This window comes from Phacochoerus africanus, chromosome 9 (assembly GCF_016906955.1).
Source record: "Phacochoerus africanus isolate WHEZ1 chromosome 9, ROS_Pafr_v1, whole genome shotgun sequence".
Taxonomy (NCBI): domain Eukaryota; kingdom Metazoa; phylum Chordata; class Mammalia; order Artiodactyla; family Suidae; genus Phacochoerus; species Phacochoerus africanus.
Window position 1 is genome coordinate 306575 of NC_062552.1, and position 16388 is coordinate 322962.

The window sequence follows — 16388 nt, forward strand, 5'->3', positions numbered from 1 at the left end:
AAAAACTATTACTCTTTCACAACTTGCTATTATCAAGCTGAAACATTTGCTATTTCTTCCCCAACAACGGTGAGGTTTCTACCAGATAAAAAGTCTTTAGCTTCATGCAAATTTAGATATGGCCAGATTTTCTGTAAAGCTCAAAAACTTAAGGGGTTACATTAAAGCTCTGAGTCCTACAAAAGCCTGATAATGGCTTTAGGAAGATTAGTAAGTCGTGCTTATTACACCCAGGATTCCGTATCACACATGGGCCAGGTCCTTTCAGGTCCAGCTGGGCGTGGCTTCCCCACTTTAAAAACCCTGCGGGTCAGCGTTTGTTTAACGGACTCCACGGGACACCCTGGGAGGAAGCCCGCAGATGAGGGCCAGGCGACAGCCCCGCTGTGTGTCCTGGTCCCCGTGCTTCTGGCACAGCCTCTCCACAGCCCACGTCAGGGGAGCCCTGATCCACTGCCAGCTCAAGAGGCGGCTCACTTCCTCGGCCCAGAAGCACCTTTGAACACGTTCTCCTGTGCACAGCAGGCCCGTGTCCTGTGCAGCGGCCCGACCACCCACTGCTGCTCGGTGACCACACTCGGGGCAGGAGCCTCGAAGCCAGTGGCGGGATGGGAGCCCTTCACAGCAGAGTGCACGAGGCCGGGCCAGGGCTGGGGCAGGCACGTCCAGGCAGAATTACAAATGCCCCAGCAATGAGACCTGTGCCAGCAGAGTAAAATGTTCTTTTCCATCTGGCCCTTCTAAACGTACATTTAAAGCTCCTATGGGCCCTTCCTCACTTTAAAGGGGGTCATTTAATCCAAATCGAACCAAGGAAGGAGGACTTAACAGGCGGCCTAACCTCCCTCCACTCAGCGCTGGGGGCCACGTCCCAGTCTCTCCTTTAATATCATTCAGAACAACAGCCGAGATGTCTTTTTACTTTTTATATTTTTGTCTTTTTAGGGCTGCACCTGGGGCACATGGAGGTTCCCACGCTTGGGGGTCCAATCGGAGCTGTAGCCACCAGCCTGCACCACAGCCACAGCAATGCCAGATCCAAGCCACATCTGCAACCTATATACCACAACTCACGGCAATGCTGGATCCTCAACCCACTGAGCGAGGCCAGGGATTGAACCCACAACCCCGTGGTTTCTAGTCGGATTCGTTTCCTCTGCGCCAAAATGGGAACTCTGAAATATCATTTTAAAAGCAAGACTACAGGTGTGAACCTTGAAGCAGTGTTTATCAACTAAGGTTGGCTACACAAGCAAGAATCATTCATTGTAATAAGCTGGTCAGGTGAATAACCAAAGCAATATTATGTTTTTATTGCAGTACTAGCCTTTTTGCAGCTATATATATGTTTAAGTAGATGAAACCTGCTCATGCAATACAGGTAACTCAATTATTACAGAAATGACAGAATACAAAATTAAAATATTCGTAACCCTTAACACTTTAAAATCAGCAGTTAATGCTTGCAATTCAAGGTGTGCTTGAGCTTGACCTTACTGTAAGAATCCTGTTTTTCCTACGGCTGGGCTGCATCTCCCTCCAGACAGACAGACAGCAAGCCCAGCAGGAAAGGACCAGCTGCTGGGAGGGCACACGGACAGTCCTGATGGAGCCCGTCTGACCCAACACAGACAGGCACCCCCGGGAGGCTCCCGGAGCCTCGGCGAGAAGGACAGACCAGTGGAGGCAGCCTGCCCCACTCCTCCGAGGACACGGCCGGGCTCCCACCACCGGGCCCTACCAGGGCCCACCAGGCTATGTGCTGGTTTACTGAGGTTTAAAAAACAAAACAAAACAAAACAAAACAAAAAAAACGCCTAAATACTAGTATGAATTACTAATCTGCATTTTAATTTGGAAACGAAAATTTTTTCGAATTACATTTTTAAAAATCTACGAACATTTAAAAACCTGCTAATCTGCATTCAAATAATTAAAACTATTTGCATAAACTTACACGCTTCACAAACAACAGTGACAATTTCTAACAGGATCGACTTTAAATCTAATTCACAACACACGGAGTGTCACCTAGGCTGCTTCTCTTTCTGACAAAAGGACCAAGGGGAGGGCCCTCGGAGCAGCACCCTGCTGGGAGGAGAAGGGTACTGCAGTCAGACACCCACGGACTCCCTTCTCTCTCCCTCTCCTGAACCTACCTCCTTCCATGTGTCTTTCAGAGCTTGCAAATCTCAAAACAAGTGAATGAAATCCCATCAGAACATTGGAAGTACCAGACGCACGGCCTCTCCTAAAGTCCGAGAGGGAGAGCTGGGGGTGCAGTCCGTCAGGGGACTCGGTCACAGGAGGGCAAGGTGGAACACCAGCCCATCTGTACTTGCTGGAGTTGTGCCTTTCCTGCTTTCTAAATTGGCTTCTATTACTCAGGGATTATGCTGGTACAATAAACATTCAGGAGAGAAGCTATGTTTTAAATCTCCAGAAAATAAACTTGATAAAAGAAGCTTCCTCATGTAGTTGGAACCCCATTCTAACAACCTTAAAAAAATCATAAAGATGTGTAATCTTGGAGATTCCATCGTGGCTCAGTGGTTAACGAACCCGACTAGTATCCACGAGGACACAGGTTCGACCCCCGGCCTCGCTCAGTGGGTTAAGGATCCTGCACTGCTGTGAGCTGTGGTGCAGGACGGCAGCTGCAGCTCTGATTCGACCCCTGGCCTGGGAACCTCTGTATGCCGTGAGCGTGGCCCCAAAAAGACAAAATAAATATCTTTTATCTTACTTTTTAGGGCCACACCCACAACATACAGAGGTTCCCAGGCCAGGGGTGGAATGGGAGCTGCAGCTGCCGTCCTGCACGACAGCTCACAGCAATGGAGGATCCTTAACCCACTGAGCGAGGCCGGGGGTCGAACCTGTGTCCTCGTGGATGCCAGTCAATTTGTTTCCACTGAACCAGGATGGGAACTCCCTAGCTATTGAACCCTAATTAACATTCAATGTGCATTTAACAACACGTGTTTATTGCCTTTTTAGCCAGAGAAGCATCGTTGCTCTTCCACAGACATCTGATCCGCCTGCTGCCGGTTTCCGGACGGAGGCAACAACCTACCGTGACCGGCACCGTGGAACCACTGGACTGTGCTTACTAACCCACCGACTATCTACACAAAGGCCACAGCTGTACTTTTTCAATATCAAGAAAAACACAGTTTGGTTACCCTGTGTAAATTCACAAAAATGTACATGAATTTAAAATCTAATTTAGTGACACTGAGCGCGAGTTGAAAATAACAGTCTCTTCATACGGCGGTAAGACCAGTGGACAGACACTTTTATTTCAGGAAGTCGTTAATGTAATACTCTGCTCAACGTTCAAAACAAGCAAAAGAGCAGATATTTAACACAGACTCTACTCCTAGATTTTTTCCTCTGTAACAGACTCACGCTGCGATGGTTCAGAATAAACCTGCCAGGTGTGACATACGATCTCCGAGTTTTTAACGAGAACCTGAGCCACAGAGACGTCTGTTTCCTCACTCCTGTTACACATGGGCCAATACTCCGGATTCTAACGTGTCCTCTGGGAGCCCCACGGGAGCACCGCTCACAGCAGAATCACCCCCCGAGCAGAGGTACCAGGTATGGCCAGCACGTATTTGAAGAGTTAAAACTCCTTTTGAGAACAAAGGAAAAAATAACTTTGAAGGCTGTCTTTAAAAATCCTGTTTGAGAATGTCAGCTGGGGGTACACCCAAGGTTTCTCCTGACAAGAAACCCAAAGATTTAGCCTAATGGCCCAATTTCACAGGAATTTTACCAGAAAAATGACGCTTCTTATAAGTTGGTCTAAGTTTTAGAAGAAAAGCCAAACAGTTAACTAGCTCAGGCTGGAAGAAAACAGCCTCTTCCACAGATCTATGCTTTCAAGATGAACTTTTATTTATTTTTTGCTTTTTGCTTTTTAGGTCCACACCCACAGCATATGGAAGTTCTCAGGCTAGGGGTCGCATTGGAGCTGCAGCTGCCGGCCTACACCACAGTCACAGCAACGCGGGATCCAAGCCACGTCTGGGACCTACCCCACAGCTCATGGCGATGCCAGATCCGTAACCCACTGAGCAAGGACAGGGACTGAACCTGCATCCTCATGGATACTAGCTGGGTTCGTAGCCCACTGGGCCACAATAGGAACTCCTCAAGGGGTATTTTTAAAATGCTAGTCTTTATTCCTGTTTTCCCACCTAGAAGAGGAGTGAGGAATTCCTGGGGTGAAGGGCAGTGGGCACGGAGGTGCAAACTTACCTCCGGCCTGTGACTGGCTGTGCCCCGTCTGGAAGCTCTGTCCCCCAGGTTCACGTGGCTGCTACTCAAATACTGGAACCCAGAGAGGACCCTAACACAGTAAGGTTCACAAGAATGTCAACCTCCTGACCTAGCTCTGCCGACAATCGCTTCATATGTGAATCTATCCCGGCAAAACAGCTTTTTTTACGCAGGTCTGCTGTCTCTGAAAATCTACCCCCATCTCTGCTCCTGAAATTTCCCTGAAGAACGCAAGACTAAATACAGTTAACATTAAAAAAAAAAAAAATTCTTAAATTCATGCATAAAGACCAATTTTACTTCCAAAGACTTGAAGAGGTCTCGCCCCGTGTGAAAGATTTACAGTCTGTCTTTCCAAATCTGTATGTCACATCCCAAGACTGTCTCGGTCCTTAACCACCATTGTGCCTAGGGGTTCATCAACAACAAGCCTTCTCTCCTGCAGTGTTTAGAGTCTAAATACAGATGTTGCAATAGGAGAACCTGCCTGAATAAACTCCATGCAGCCTTAGAAGGAGGCGCCCACAGAGATGCAGGCACCTGCTGCTGTGTTCAGAGACGCATTCGATGAAACATTCACTCCAACAACAGAGCAGAGAGGCCTATGGAACCCCTGTCCCGCCCCACCGGTCCAGAGGGGGACCCTGCCCTGCTCTGCCCCTGCAGGACACAGAGACACGGGGCTGCCCCCTGGCTTCTCTGAGGCTGCTTCCTCACCCGCAGAAGCGATCCGGTCATGGACGGAACCGGACCCGCTCCCGGGGTCCTTCCAGACCCCGAGGTCATAATCACTAGAGGATGCCCGAGGGGGAGCCCAGCCGACACGGAGGAGACCGGCCCCTCCTGGCATCATCCCATCACACGTAACCAGGGCACTCAGTACCAACAGGGGGTCGACACGGAACAATCGCCCAAACGCCGCCCAACCCAGTATCAAGGCCTGACTTCCCAGAATCACCGAGTCCTCGCTCCTCCTCGTCCCAAGCCCACCAAGTCCTGTCAAGTCCAGGTTCCCAAGAGCTCTCGAACCGCGTCTTCCTCCACGTCCACGGCCTCCGTGCCAGCCAGACGTGTGACTTCACACAGCCCAGCTCATCAAGTCTCGCCTGCTTCAAAGGCTCGGGCAGAGCCACCCAGGCCCGGCACCTCCTCCCTGGCCTCAAGCCCTGCCCCTCTGACGGCGGGGGACTGCAGTGCGACTTGGTCCTCCGCTCTCGAGGCCTCTGCTGGAGTCAGCCCGCAGGTACTTCTCACCCCCCAGGTTCTCTGCTAACACCGGAGCCCGCTCAGAGAAGTCCCCCCGCACCGAGGTCCCTCCCTCAGAAGACTGCCACAGCACAGTCACAACCTGGTGCTTGGTTATTTGACTCCGTGAAGGCAGAGGCTGTGTCTGTCCACCTGTGCTTGGTGTGAGACGCGGGGCACAGCGCGCTCAACACGTGTGTGTGATGAGATGACGGGAGTCCCACTGGCGTCGGCAGAACCAGCATCACTCCCGCAGCATCACGTTACTTCCCACACAAGTTCAATGTTCCCTAAGCCACACCACTGTCAACACTGCCGGTCAACCACGAGAGAGAGAGAGGCGGTGAGAGGGCCTCTCCCTCCCCTGTTCTGTCCCTCACTCGGGCGGATGCTCATGGGGTGGGGGTGGGGGGCAGGTATGGATACGGAGAGAACTAAGCACCCCTCAACCAAGAGCGTCCCCAGAGCGTGTTGAGTGGAGGAGCCTGCGGCCTTGCCTGTGAGGTCCCGAGCGCAGCCCTCTCTGCAGTCGTGCATGAGCTGGAGGATCCATCGGTGCTGGGCCCCGATGCACTGCCACGCAGGGTCGCCGGGTGCGCGGAGGTCAGACAAGTACCTGAAACAGCAAGGCAGGGCTGCCTAGGTCGGCTTCTGCTGCACAGACACCATGTGAACAAAGAAAAGCTAGCAGGCCTTAAAATCTTTACTTTTTCTAAGAAAATCTAAACTTCTGTCAATTAGTAAAAAGGCACTCATCAATACTGGTCTTTAATAGTCAGTTCCAAAGGAAGCATGTTCAAATTTCTTTTCATGAATTAACAAACAATAAAAATACCTTTTAAAAAACTGTGACTTTATAAAAAGATACCCGTGAAGACAAAGACAACCTGCAATGGTCCCATACACTTGCTGAGGTATCTTTACACCTGCACTTTGAGCGCAGGTGAGCAGGTGGGTAGGTCCCCAGTCCTCTGGGCTGCAACATGGCCACGAGGTGGCAGTGTGGCTCTGCTTTCTATACAATCCAAACAGGGCATCCGGAACTCACCAAATAGAGGCATTGACCTCCAAAGTCTAAACTCCAATTCATGAGGAAATATTTCTTTAGAAAATATGGTGTAGAAGAGTATTTTCCTTGGTTTTAAAACAGTTCTTAAAACATTTCAAGTCTTCCTTGTTTGTAAAAAACCCAAACCCAGAGAGACAACTGAAAAAGATTTCAGTCGAAAAATTTCTGCCAAACAGTATTCAAACTTCAGCCCTTCATGAAATACATAAATACAGCAAGTTCAATCCAATTAAATCAACTTCAAAAACTGGACTTACTCTCTTAAAATTACTCTTAAACCACAAGCTGTCTGCTGTCTTGGAGTTAAAGTTTTGTTCGAGAATAAACTTTAACAGCGACAAGGAGTTCCCATCCTGGCTCGGCGGTTAACAAATCCAACTAGGAACCATGAGGTTGTGGGTTCGATCTCTGGCCTCGCTCAGTGGGTTAAGGATCCGGCCTGCCGTGAGCCGTGGTGTAGGTTACAGATGCAGCTCGGCTCCCACGTGGCTGTGGCCGTGGCTGTGATGCCGGCTGCCGGCTACAGCTCCAATTAGACCCCTAGTCTTCGAGCCTCCATATGCCTCGGGTGCAGCCCTAGAAAAAGACAAAAAACAAAAACAAAGCTGTGACCCCTAAGCGCACAGGGACGCCTCTGGGCGGCTCTCCCTGTCTCCCCAGTGCAGGCTATTTCCTGGCTCAGTCTCCCCAGTTAGCAGCTCCTAAGACATCAGTCAGTGAACAGAAATTTGCCACGGCTCCAGGGAAGAGCTGCCACCACCACCGCGGGCTGCGCAGGTCAATGGAGACAGCTGGTCTCCAGGAGCGCTGGGCGGCCCAGGAGGGCCCTCCTCCTGCCTGCACTGTGACCCCGCATTTACAGGGGCCGGGAGGCTGTGTCTGCACTGAAATCGACTCTCAGCCTCCCCAGGAAGAAGCTACAACCCAGCAGGTTCGGCTTGGCACAAACAGTTCACTTCAAGGCTTTCAAAACCCCATCTGACTCTTGCCCTCACACCGGCCTTCCTCTTCGATGCTCTGGAAGATGAGTACAACAAGGAGCACACGGGAGATCTTCCCCGTCCTGCTGGGGACCGTCTGAGCGTTCTCCTCCGCGGGTAACAACCAAACGAGCTGCCCCTAAGGCTCCTGCAGCGCCTCCTCCTGGGGCTTCGCTCACACAGCACCCTCGGGTCTGCACCAGCATGAAACGTGGGACACCCCTTTCGGAGAACTGCTTCCCTGCCTTTCTGAACCACTGAACAGAACACGGGGGCCCATCACAAGCGCTCGTTCTTAAAAGCACAGCAAGGGACCTCGACATACCTTCCTTCAGTACATTGACCAGGTCCTTCCAAAATTTAAGAATCATCCTCTTGCTATTATCTTATTAATGGGTATTACGTAAGGGTTCCATAAAGAGAGAGAATTGTATCATCTCAGAAACTCTACAGTATCTCAGTTCAAAAGTGCAGCTTGCGCTAGGCTTTTCCTGGGTTAAAGGACTTAATCCAGGAAGTGCCTTCTTTTTAGCACGTGGCTTGAAAGTCAGTCCTCTCTCCAGAGACCCTAGCTTAGACTATGACAGGGGTTACTGCTGTTTGCTTTAAAGTCGGGTATCGAAGAACACTTTTAGAAAGGCTTTTTTTAGAGGGAAAAAGGGAAAGGATGTTAACATTGATGAGCAGAGGCCCGGGATTTTAAAATCTGAAGTTTTTAGCCAGACTCGGACAGAACCGGCGACACAGGAGGAAGACCTGCAACTCTGGGTCTGGCTGGAGCTCCTGGCCTCAGGACGAGGTGAGGCGAGCAGGAACCACCAGGAAGCCGTCACCCTGAGCGGGTGGAACAGGGCAGAGGGGGCCAGGCAGCGGTCACCTGCCTTGAGCCCCTCCCTGCACAGCGGCAGTGAGAGCCGAGCCGCAGGCTCGCGGATGATGCCGCTGAGGGCGCCACCCCACCCTGGGGCTGCAGGACCCCTCGGAGTCCAAGGCTAACAGAGAAGTGCCCTGGCTGTGGTCTTCCTATTTATTAGTAATGAAACCTTACTTTAAAAAGATAACAGAACTGCTCTGTGTCTTCTCAAAGCTTCAAAAGTAAAACAATGTTTTAAAAAATAAGTAAACTACTTGACATTTGTATCACATTCTCGTGCTTTTCCCCTTAAGATGACAGGGGGGAAAGCATTTAAACAGACGATTTAAAAGAATCTTTGTTAACGCCCATCATGCTGTGGAGAGTGGCATCCAGCAAGTTAACCAGCCACAGGAGCTGCACGTGCGTTGCAGCCACATCAGGGGACCCTCCGCGTGAAGAAGTCCCGCCCTCAAGAAGGTTTAACAAATTTAATGGAATAAACATTCACAGACACAAAACACAATTAGTGAAGCAGCACGTGGGACACAGATCAGATGCCAACCAGCTGTGTGGCCAGACCGGAGTTCCTTCCCGGAACTCCAGCTCTTTACATTTTTTAAAAACGCAGTTGGATAACTAACATGCAGTTGACTTGCAGTATTAAATTTCTACAACTATACAGGCCAGAAAACCCCCCGGATGCATTCTTTCCTCTGGAGGCGCTTAGAGCAAAGCAAAGGCTGGCTCCGAAGCCAGACAGACGGAGCCCCGCCCGGGCAGCCGGCGGAGAACAGCAGGGCCCAGACCCCTGGGGCGGCTGTGGCTCAGGCAGGACGCCTCTCGCCTGCAATGGCCAGCGACCGGTTCCAGGGCCCCAGGCCCTTCGCTCTCAGGCAACGCGGTCCCCGATATGCCGGGATGTCCACCGCTTTTACTGTCACCGCGATGTTTTGCAAGCAAGTATCCCACTTCCTTTTCAAGGAGAAAGGCTTTGAGCCACGTGCCCTCCCTGCCCCCCCACCTCCACCCCCCACGGTGTGACAGTGCAGTGGCCTCGACACCAGTCAGGGAGCCCCCAGCCCACCGGGGCGGGTCAGGGCGTGGACAGGAGGGGAGGTGTGGGCACTGCTTCTCCTTGCTGCATACTGGCAGGAATGAAGACGCCCACACTTGGTAGCACACAGAGAATCTGGGTGCCCGCACTTGGCGCCCTAAATGTCTGCTACCTGTCTTCGCTTTCACCTTTCACCAGTCTCCCAGTTTCCCCCAAATGAACTTAAGAGTTACATGACTTAAAAATTAAAAAATCATTGTTTAAAAAAAAGCGTTACATGATGCACACAGGACTATCCAGACATGTGCGATCTGTCAAAATTCTTGCAAAAGGTTTACCTTATGTAACGTTTTTGGTCATGTAAGGTTGATGGTGTCTCAAGCAACTTATCCAGAAGTAATTCTCTTAAAGCTTCAATCCGTGTTTCGACTTCAGCATAATCTATTTAAAAGGAAAGAGTGACACGACGTACAGGATGAAAATTTTAACTCAAATTATGGAAGGCAGAGTAGTGGCTGCCTTGGGGGAGAGAGGCCGAGTAGAGAAGAGGCACGAGGAACTTTCTGGGTGAGGAACCCACTCTCCAGGGTGCGGGTTACCGGTGGGGCCTATCAGACTCGCTGGCCTGCGATACGTCAGCCCTGCCTTTCACTGCATATCTTTACCACAATAAAAATGAAACTAGGTTTTCTGGGTCCTGATTAATCAAGCCCTGTGTGTGATATTTCTCCCCGTTACTAAGGCATTACCACGGGGTATTTCAGGCTTTTCTTATTTTCCATAACTCGAACCTTAGAGATAATTTCACAAGTTGTTTAGCTTATTTGAGAGTACAGTATCTATACAAATATCTGCAATGGAGTCTCTCCAGTAAAAAAGACCTCTGAATATAGCACCATGATTAACAAGCAGCACAGAAAGTCCGAGACTAAGCAATCCCACAGTTTTCACTCCATCTCAGTAAGAAAAGCCACGGTTATTTCTGAAGTAACCGTCTTCAGACAGAAGTAACTGTCTCTTTAAGAAGAGCACGGCATAAACAAAAGCTAAAACACACCTAACATTCTTTGCAGGATACATTCCACATTTTCCCTGTAAAAGCAAAGTAGAAAATCTAAACGTAATAAACAAATCTTACATTTCTTGAAAACTTGCACCTCTGTTTTTCCAAAAAGGGACTTGGCCTTTTCATAATCGTTAATAACCACATCATAATCACCCTTTAAAATAAAGAAACATTTTGGAAACGGTCAGTAAAGTTTAATGAAGACATTTGGTTAAGATAAAAACATCTTAACAACTCTTTAAAATTTATGACGTCCAAGACCATAGCCACATAAATATGCACTCTACCTTTTGAATATTCCTTTCAATATTCAGAGGAAGGTTGAAAAGAAACTTAAATCGCTGGAGCACAGTGAGTGCATTTCTTGTGGAGTCTGCCTTGTCCTTTCGACCTAAGACTTCTTGAAATAATGTGTCCGCAGTATTGCTTGCTCCTATTTTAAAAGGACAGAGAAAGTTAGATAAGAACTACTTAAAATCAGAAAATGTGTAACCAGGCAAAAGAAACAAAACATCAGGCTGCTATTCATTATACTTGATATTAAAACTCAATGACTTCTCTAAAAGTCAGCTATACCGGAGATCTCTTAAAGTTTGCCTGCTAGGTCTTCTCACACGTGTGTACTAGTTAATGGCATCCGATTAAGAAAAACCATACCAAACAGGCTGAAATAAATTCTCTAATGTGAATCTACATTTACTCAGCTACTCTTTCCAACTTTACAGTATTATGGGCCCTTAGGTTACTTCATTAATTCAGACAAGAGGTTAAAATACACACATATACACAAGTGCGCACACAAGGACACTAGTTAAACTCTCCCGATTCACTATCTGCATATCTGTGATAGTTTTACAAAGAAAGAAATTTTTCAGAAAACTTGTTGAAAGAAACATTTTAGGCTTAATCTTACTTCTACATAAAATCACCTACCTACTCACAGCAGGCACGAAAAATTACATAAGCAATTTAAAAGGTCAAACTTTTAACACACCATCATTAATATTTCCCTTAATCAGATAATTCTTACGAAATGATGCACAAACTGAACATATACTTTTTTTACCTTCAAGATCTCAAACTGTGAATCACTGTAATGAAAGGGTTTATCTAAAGCAAAGTCTACCCTGTACAAAAATAGCTTTTTCAACTTGTGGGTTATTTTGAATTAGCCACAAGGAAAAGAGGAAAAAAAAGATAAACTTTTTTCTGGCTGTTTGATCACTACTCATAAAAAGCTTCTGTATTATCTGGTCCAGTGACTACAAGCAAAGATGGAAAAAAATGACCTCAGTCTCGCTGGGGGGCTGGCCTGCCACATTCTCTGGTCCACACTGTGGGTGGCCTGAGTGTTAAAAGTCATCTTTGTAACATAATTGTTTTATCTAAACAGAGTTTAAATTCTGTTGAAATTTTACAGGTCTGATATAATAACTTTGTTTTGTCAAGATAGCTGTTTTCACCACATGCTGTTCACTACTGAAGTTCTACGCTAAGACGAGAAAAAAATACATAGTCCCCGCTTGCTACCAAATCACATAGTGGTGACTAAATGAATACTGGAAATCTGATTAAGATTAAAAGCATTTTTCTTGGAAGAAAACTATTATTAAGCATTTATTATTTACAAATATAAACTTCTGAGGCATCATAAATGAACAGATCCATGAGTGGGGACTGAGTATTTTGCAAAGCTTGATTACTCATGTTTGAGCTGCGGATACTAAACCCTCAAGCACTTTTTTTATACAATAAGGGAATTTGGTGCAAAAATTGTAAGATTTCAAAATTAGAATTTTCTCATCTTATGTTAAAGACAATAAAAAAAAAATACCATCTAACGATTTTAAACTCCCCTAAAAAGTATGAAAACACGCACAGGTAGAAAATCCACTTAAAATTAAATAAAATGTAAGCATTTGATACAGAAAAACTTATAGGCAGAAATTACAACATAAAATATACCTTTTACAGAAATGCATACATATAATTTTAATTTAGGCGCAGAGAAATTATGTTATGAACATACAAACTTAATTCATAGATAATGTCTGTCCCTCAATCACTCTCCTGTCGTGGACGTCACGGCCTCAATTAAATGCGGGGAGTTCGTAAGCTCTGAGTGTAACCGGGTGATTCGATCCAATGATAAAATAAAAGAGTGAAGACGGAGAGACGTCACCTGCAGCTCTGCCAGCCACGCTCGCCGCCTGGACTCTGAGGCGACCAGGAAGGGGGGCAGCTGCTGCCTCCAGGATCGGAGCCGCAGGCGGCCCCGCACGCAGCGCCCAGGGGGGCGGGCGGCCACACGCTGCCACCGAGAGGCGCGGTCAGGCAGCCCTGGGCTCGTCCGGGCCTGCAGGCGGTCGCTTCCCCTCGCGGGGACAGTGCCGTCCTGGTCTTGATGGCAGACACACCCCGGGCCTGACAGCAGCGACACTGGTCTCAGCTGGGCCGGCAGCCAGCGAGGTCTTCCTCAGCGTGAGGAGGCGCGAGGATGGACCTGGGCCCCGGGGCAGGTGCGGTCAGTCAGAGGAAGACAGACGCCGCCGGCATCACGAGCCGTGGCGCCCGCAAAGCTGAGCTCTTGGACACAGGGGAGGCAGGTCAGAGGGTCCCAACCCCGGCACCAGGAGGACTGGGTCTGGGATGGATGCAGGGCACCGGGAGCACAGTCACAACACTCTCCTGCAGCGTCAAAGGCTCTTTGATGCTCTCGCCCCAAAGAGATGGCACTGGGGGGGGGGGCGGTCACGTGGCGTCACATGCGTGAATCCCCCCTGCACTCTGTGCACCTTACACCCGCGATGGCGCTTGTCACTTGCGTCTCCCCAGAGCCGGAAGAGGCCGGGCAGACAGGTCTCTGCACCAGTCAAACTCACACCTGCCGACTGACCTTACGTCTCAACAACGAAAAAAATGGCCAGGAACCCATCATCTAGAAAAGCCAGTCATGTACTGCTGGTGCCTGCTAACGGCAAGCATGTTTACTCAAGTAGATACTAAGCCCTCTCTTGTCCCTTTTCATGGCACTGGCCCCTGACACAAGGGCCACAGACGCGATGTGTCACCTGTGCGTCTGCTTGGTGTGAGCTGGGGCGGGGGACAGGATCCCAGGGTGGATGAACTCTTGAGGTATACACTGAAAATGGAGACTTAAATTCATAGCAAAACCAGGACACAGAGACCCAACAACCCAATGCTGTGTGTCTCACTCCTCTTAATAGGCTCCAGAAAAGAGCCACAGGAAGCCACCTGTAATGGGGGGACATTACATGAACCATGTATCACCAGAGTCACCCCTGCTTGTTCACAGAGCCAGGCCTGGGGTTCCCGGCACCAAAGAGTGAGCCCACAGCCAGCACTTTGCAGGAGAGGCGGGGACAAGGCACCAGCACTGCTTTCAGAGCTGTCATTCCCACCTCCTCCCGCCTGGGTCTGGGAAGTGCACCGGGGTGGCTGGAAATCAATGGCAATGGGAAAATTTATGCCAAGGCCAATACTAGGGTTCGTTTTTCTTTCCTTTTTTTGGAGTACCGGTTGTTTAAACATTTACTCCTGCGCAAGAGTCAGCTCCTTTGAAAACAGGACCTTCACGGGCAATCCTTAGTGTGTTCAGCCCTCGGTCTCTCCTTTCGTTTCACACGTAGCACTTGGGGAAATCGTTCAATCCTGGCGACTCTCACGTCTACAGCTCAAGATGTGTCCTCTAGCTTAAGAACCATCTTCACTAGACAAACAATAATTTTTTTACAAATTCACTTATCACAAAGAAAGCCTTTCTTCTTAGCCAACCACAGAAGAAATCCTGTCTTCCCAGGGAGGTGATTCACTCAGCCCCTTGCTGTTTATAGGAGACCCCAGGAGAGCAGTTGAGACATCCCAGCATCATCCTAAGGGACCGTCTTAGTCCTTCAATGAACCCTGCCAGCAGAGCTAGGGGTGGCCGTCAGGACTTGGGGTGCAGGAAGAGAACCCGAGGCCGGGGGTCAGACTTCAGCACGGAGGATGGCGGAGGAAAGATGCCAGGTGGACAATCAACTCGCAGGCCCTGGGGTTACCTGCCTTTGGGAAGAGCTGCGAAAAAGGATGACAAGAACGAAGACGCCACAGGAGGAGCCAGAAAGTCTGAGCATGCAAGGGCCCCTCCTGCCCAGGAGGAAGCAGGGTAAACTAAGGGGCTTACACAGCCAATACCCAGCACCTGCTCCGTGTGGATGCTGCTCTGCAAAACATGCTATTAGTTCTTCTAAAATCCTGATGGTGCTAAGAGCATGTATTAATTCTTAAATCACTGAAACCTGCTCACGTACCCACGTGACAGGCACTTGCTGTTATCCGCATTTTACAATGCAGGCACTGAGACACAGCGAGGTTATTCAACTTGCTCACTGGGGCACAGCTGGAAAGCTGTGGGAGCAAGGAGGACAGTGGCGGTCTGACGCTGGGGAATCGCACACTCAGAAAGTGACAAATCAAACCAGCTTTTCCCCTCTACTTCCTCCGCGTGCCCCAAAGCTGCTCCTCCCTCCGCAGAAGCAGCCAGAAGCCCGGAGGTCACCAGGACTTCGCTCTTTTTCTTACTCCAACTCCACCTGGTGACCAAAGGCTCACTCTGACCTCATGACCTCTCTGGCAGAAGGCCCCCGGCCCCGACCCTTCCATCCACACCGCGCACCTCTGCCTAGCCTCCCCCCGGTCTCTGACCAGTTCTCTGCCAATCCATTCTCTGGACAGACAGCAGAATGATTTTTTAAAGTTCACAATGTGACTTCCTTATTTCAAACCCTCCCTTGGCTCACCTTAGCCCTAGGACAAGGACAACTTCCACAGCACGGCATGGAAAGCTTGTGACGGGGACCTGGCAGCCTCGCCCCCACTTCCGCACACCGGCTGCACTCAGCCCCCATCCCGGACCACAGCGCCTCCACCCCGATGTCAGCGCCTTCCTCCTCCCACTGCATGCCCGGCGGGGACACCTCCGGGTCCACTGGTGCCCACCAGCCAGTGTCCCTTTGCCTGTCTGTGTCCTCTGCCTCTTTGAAGGCTCAAAGCCCTCCCTGCCACCCTCGCCACCCCACTTTTGGAAGGGGTGCCCTATGCCAGCCCCAGGACTCCCACCAGCCAGGTGCCCTCACACCACAACTGAATCAGCTGCCGCCCTGTCCCTCCCTGCCTCCGGATCGTCAGCTCGCAGACGCAAAGTGCAAGTGCCATCCTCCTCCCCCTGCGACAGAAGCAGCAGGTGCTCCATCAGCACCGACAGAGCAAGGACCAGACGCCAGCCCTGAGAAGCAGCCCCCAGGACCCTGTCCCCTGAGGGAGGTGGGACAGCGCCGGGCCCACCTGCGGGGCCGTGACCAGGCAGCTGAACCAAGCGAACAACCCTAGCAACACATCAATGGGAAGATGAGCCATATTCTGTGACCTACAACATTTTTGTTAAAACATTAAAAACTTGCTTACTGTTGGTTATAAATAAGAAAATGAAAAAAAACAGGTAAATTTTATAATTTTTTTGGGTTTTTAGGGCTGCATCCGTGGCGTATGGACGTTCCCAGGCCAGGGGTCAAATCCAAGCTGTAGCCACAGGCCTACGCCAGAGCCACAGCAACGTGGGATCCGAGCCGCGTCTGCGACCTACACCACAGCTCACGGCAACGCTGGATCCTTAACCCACTGAGCAAGGCCAGGGATCGAACCTGCAATCTCATGGTTCCTACTCGGATTCATTAACCGCTGTGCCATGACAGGAACTCCAAGGAATCTATTTTAAATAAAATATTTACCCCAGAAAGTCCTTAAGTAGAGTCTCAAAGAAGTGACAT

At 49.5% G+C, this 16388-nt stretch overlaps 1 protein-coding gene across 8 annotated transcripts in view; it reads right to left on the reverse strand.

Moving 5' to 3' along the window:
* The window catches only part of EXOC2 (exocyst complex component 2), a 147955-nt gene that overhangs the window by 71716 nt on the left and 59851 nt on the right, over window positions 1-16388 (reverse strand). For all 8 annotated transcript variants that reach the window (XR_007136923.1, XR_007136924.1, XM_047795183.1 and 5 more), the window contains 4 exons: window positions 10848-10993; window positions 10633-10714; window positions 9833-9935; window positions 6033-6151 (listed from right to left, as the gene is read on the reverse strand). Coding sequence is in view for 6 of the 8 variants with exons in the window: in XM_047795183.1 (XP_047651139.1) it covers window positions 6033-6151; window positions 9833-9935; window positions 10633-10714; window positions 10848-10993 (450 nt within the window). In the remaining 2 variants the exon portion in view is untranslated. The remainder of the gene's footprint in view (window positions 1-6032; window positions 6152-9832; window positions 9936-10632; window positions 10715-10847; window positions 10994-16388) is intronic.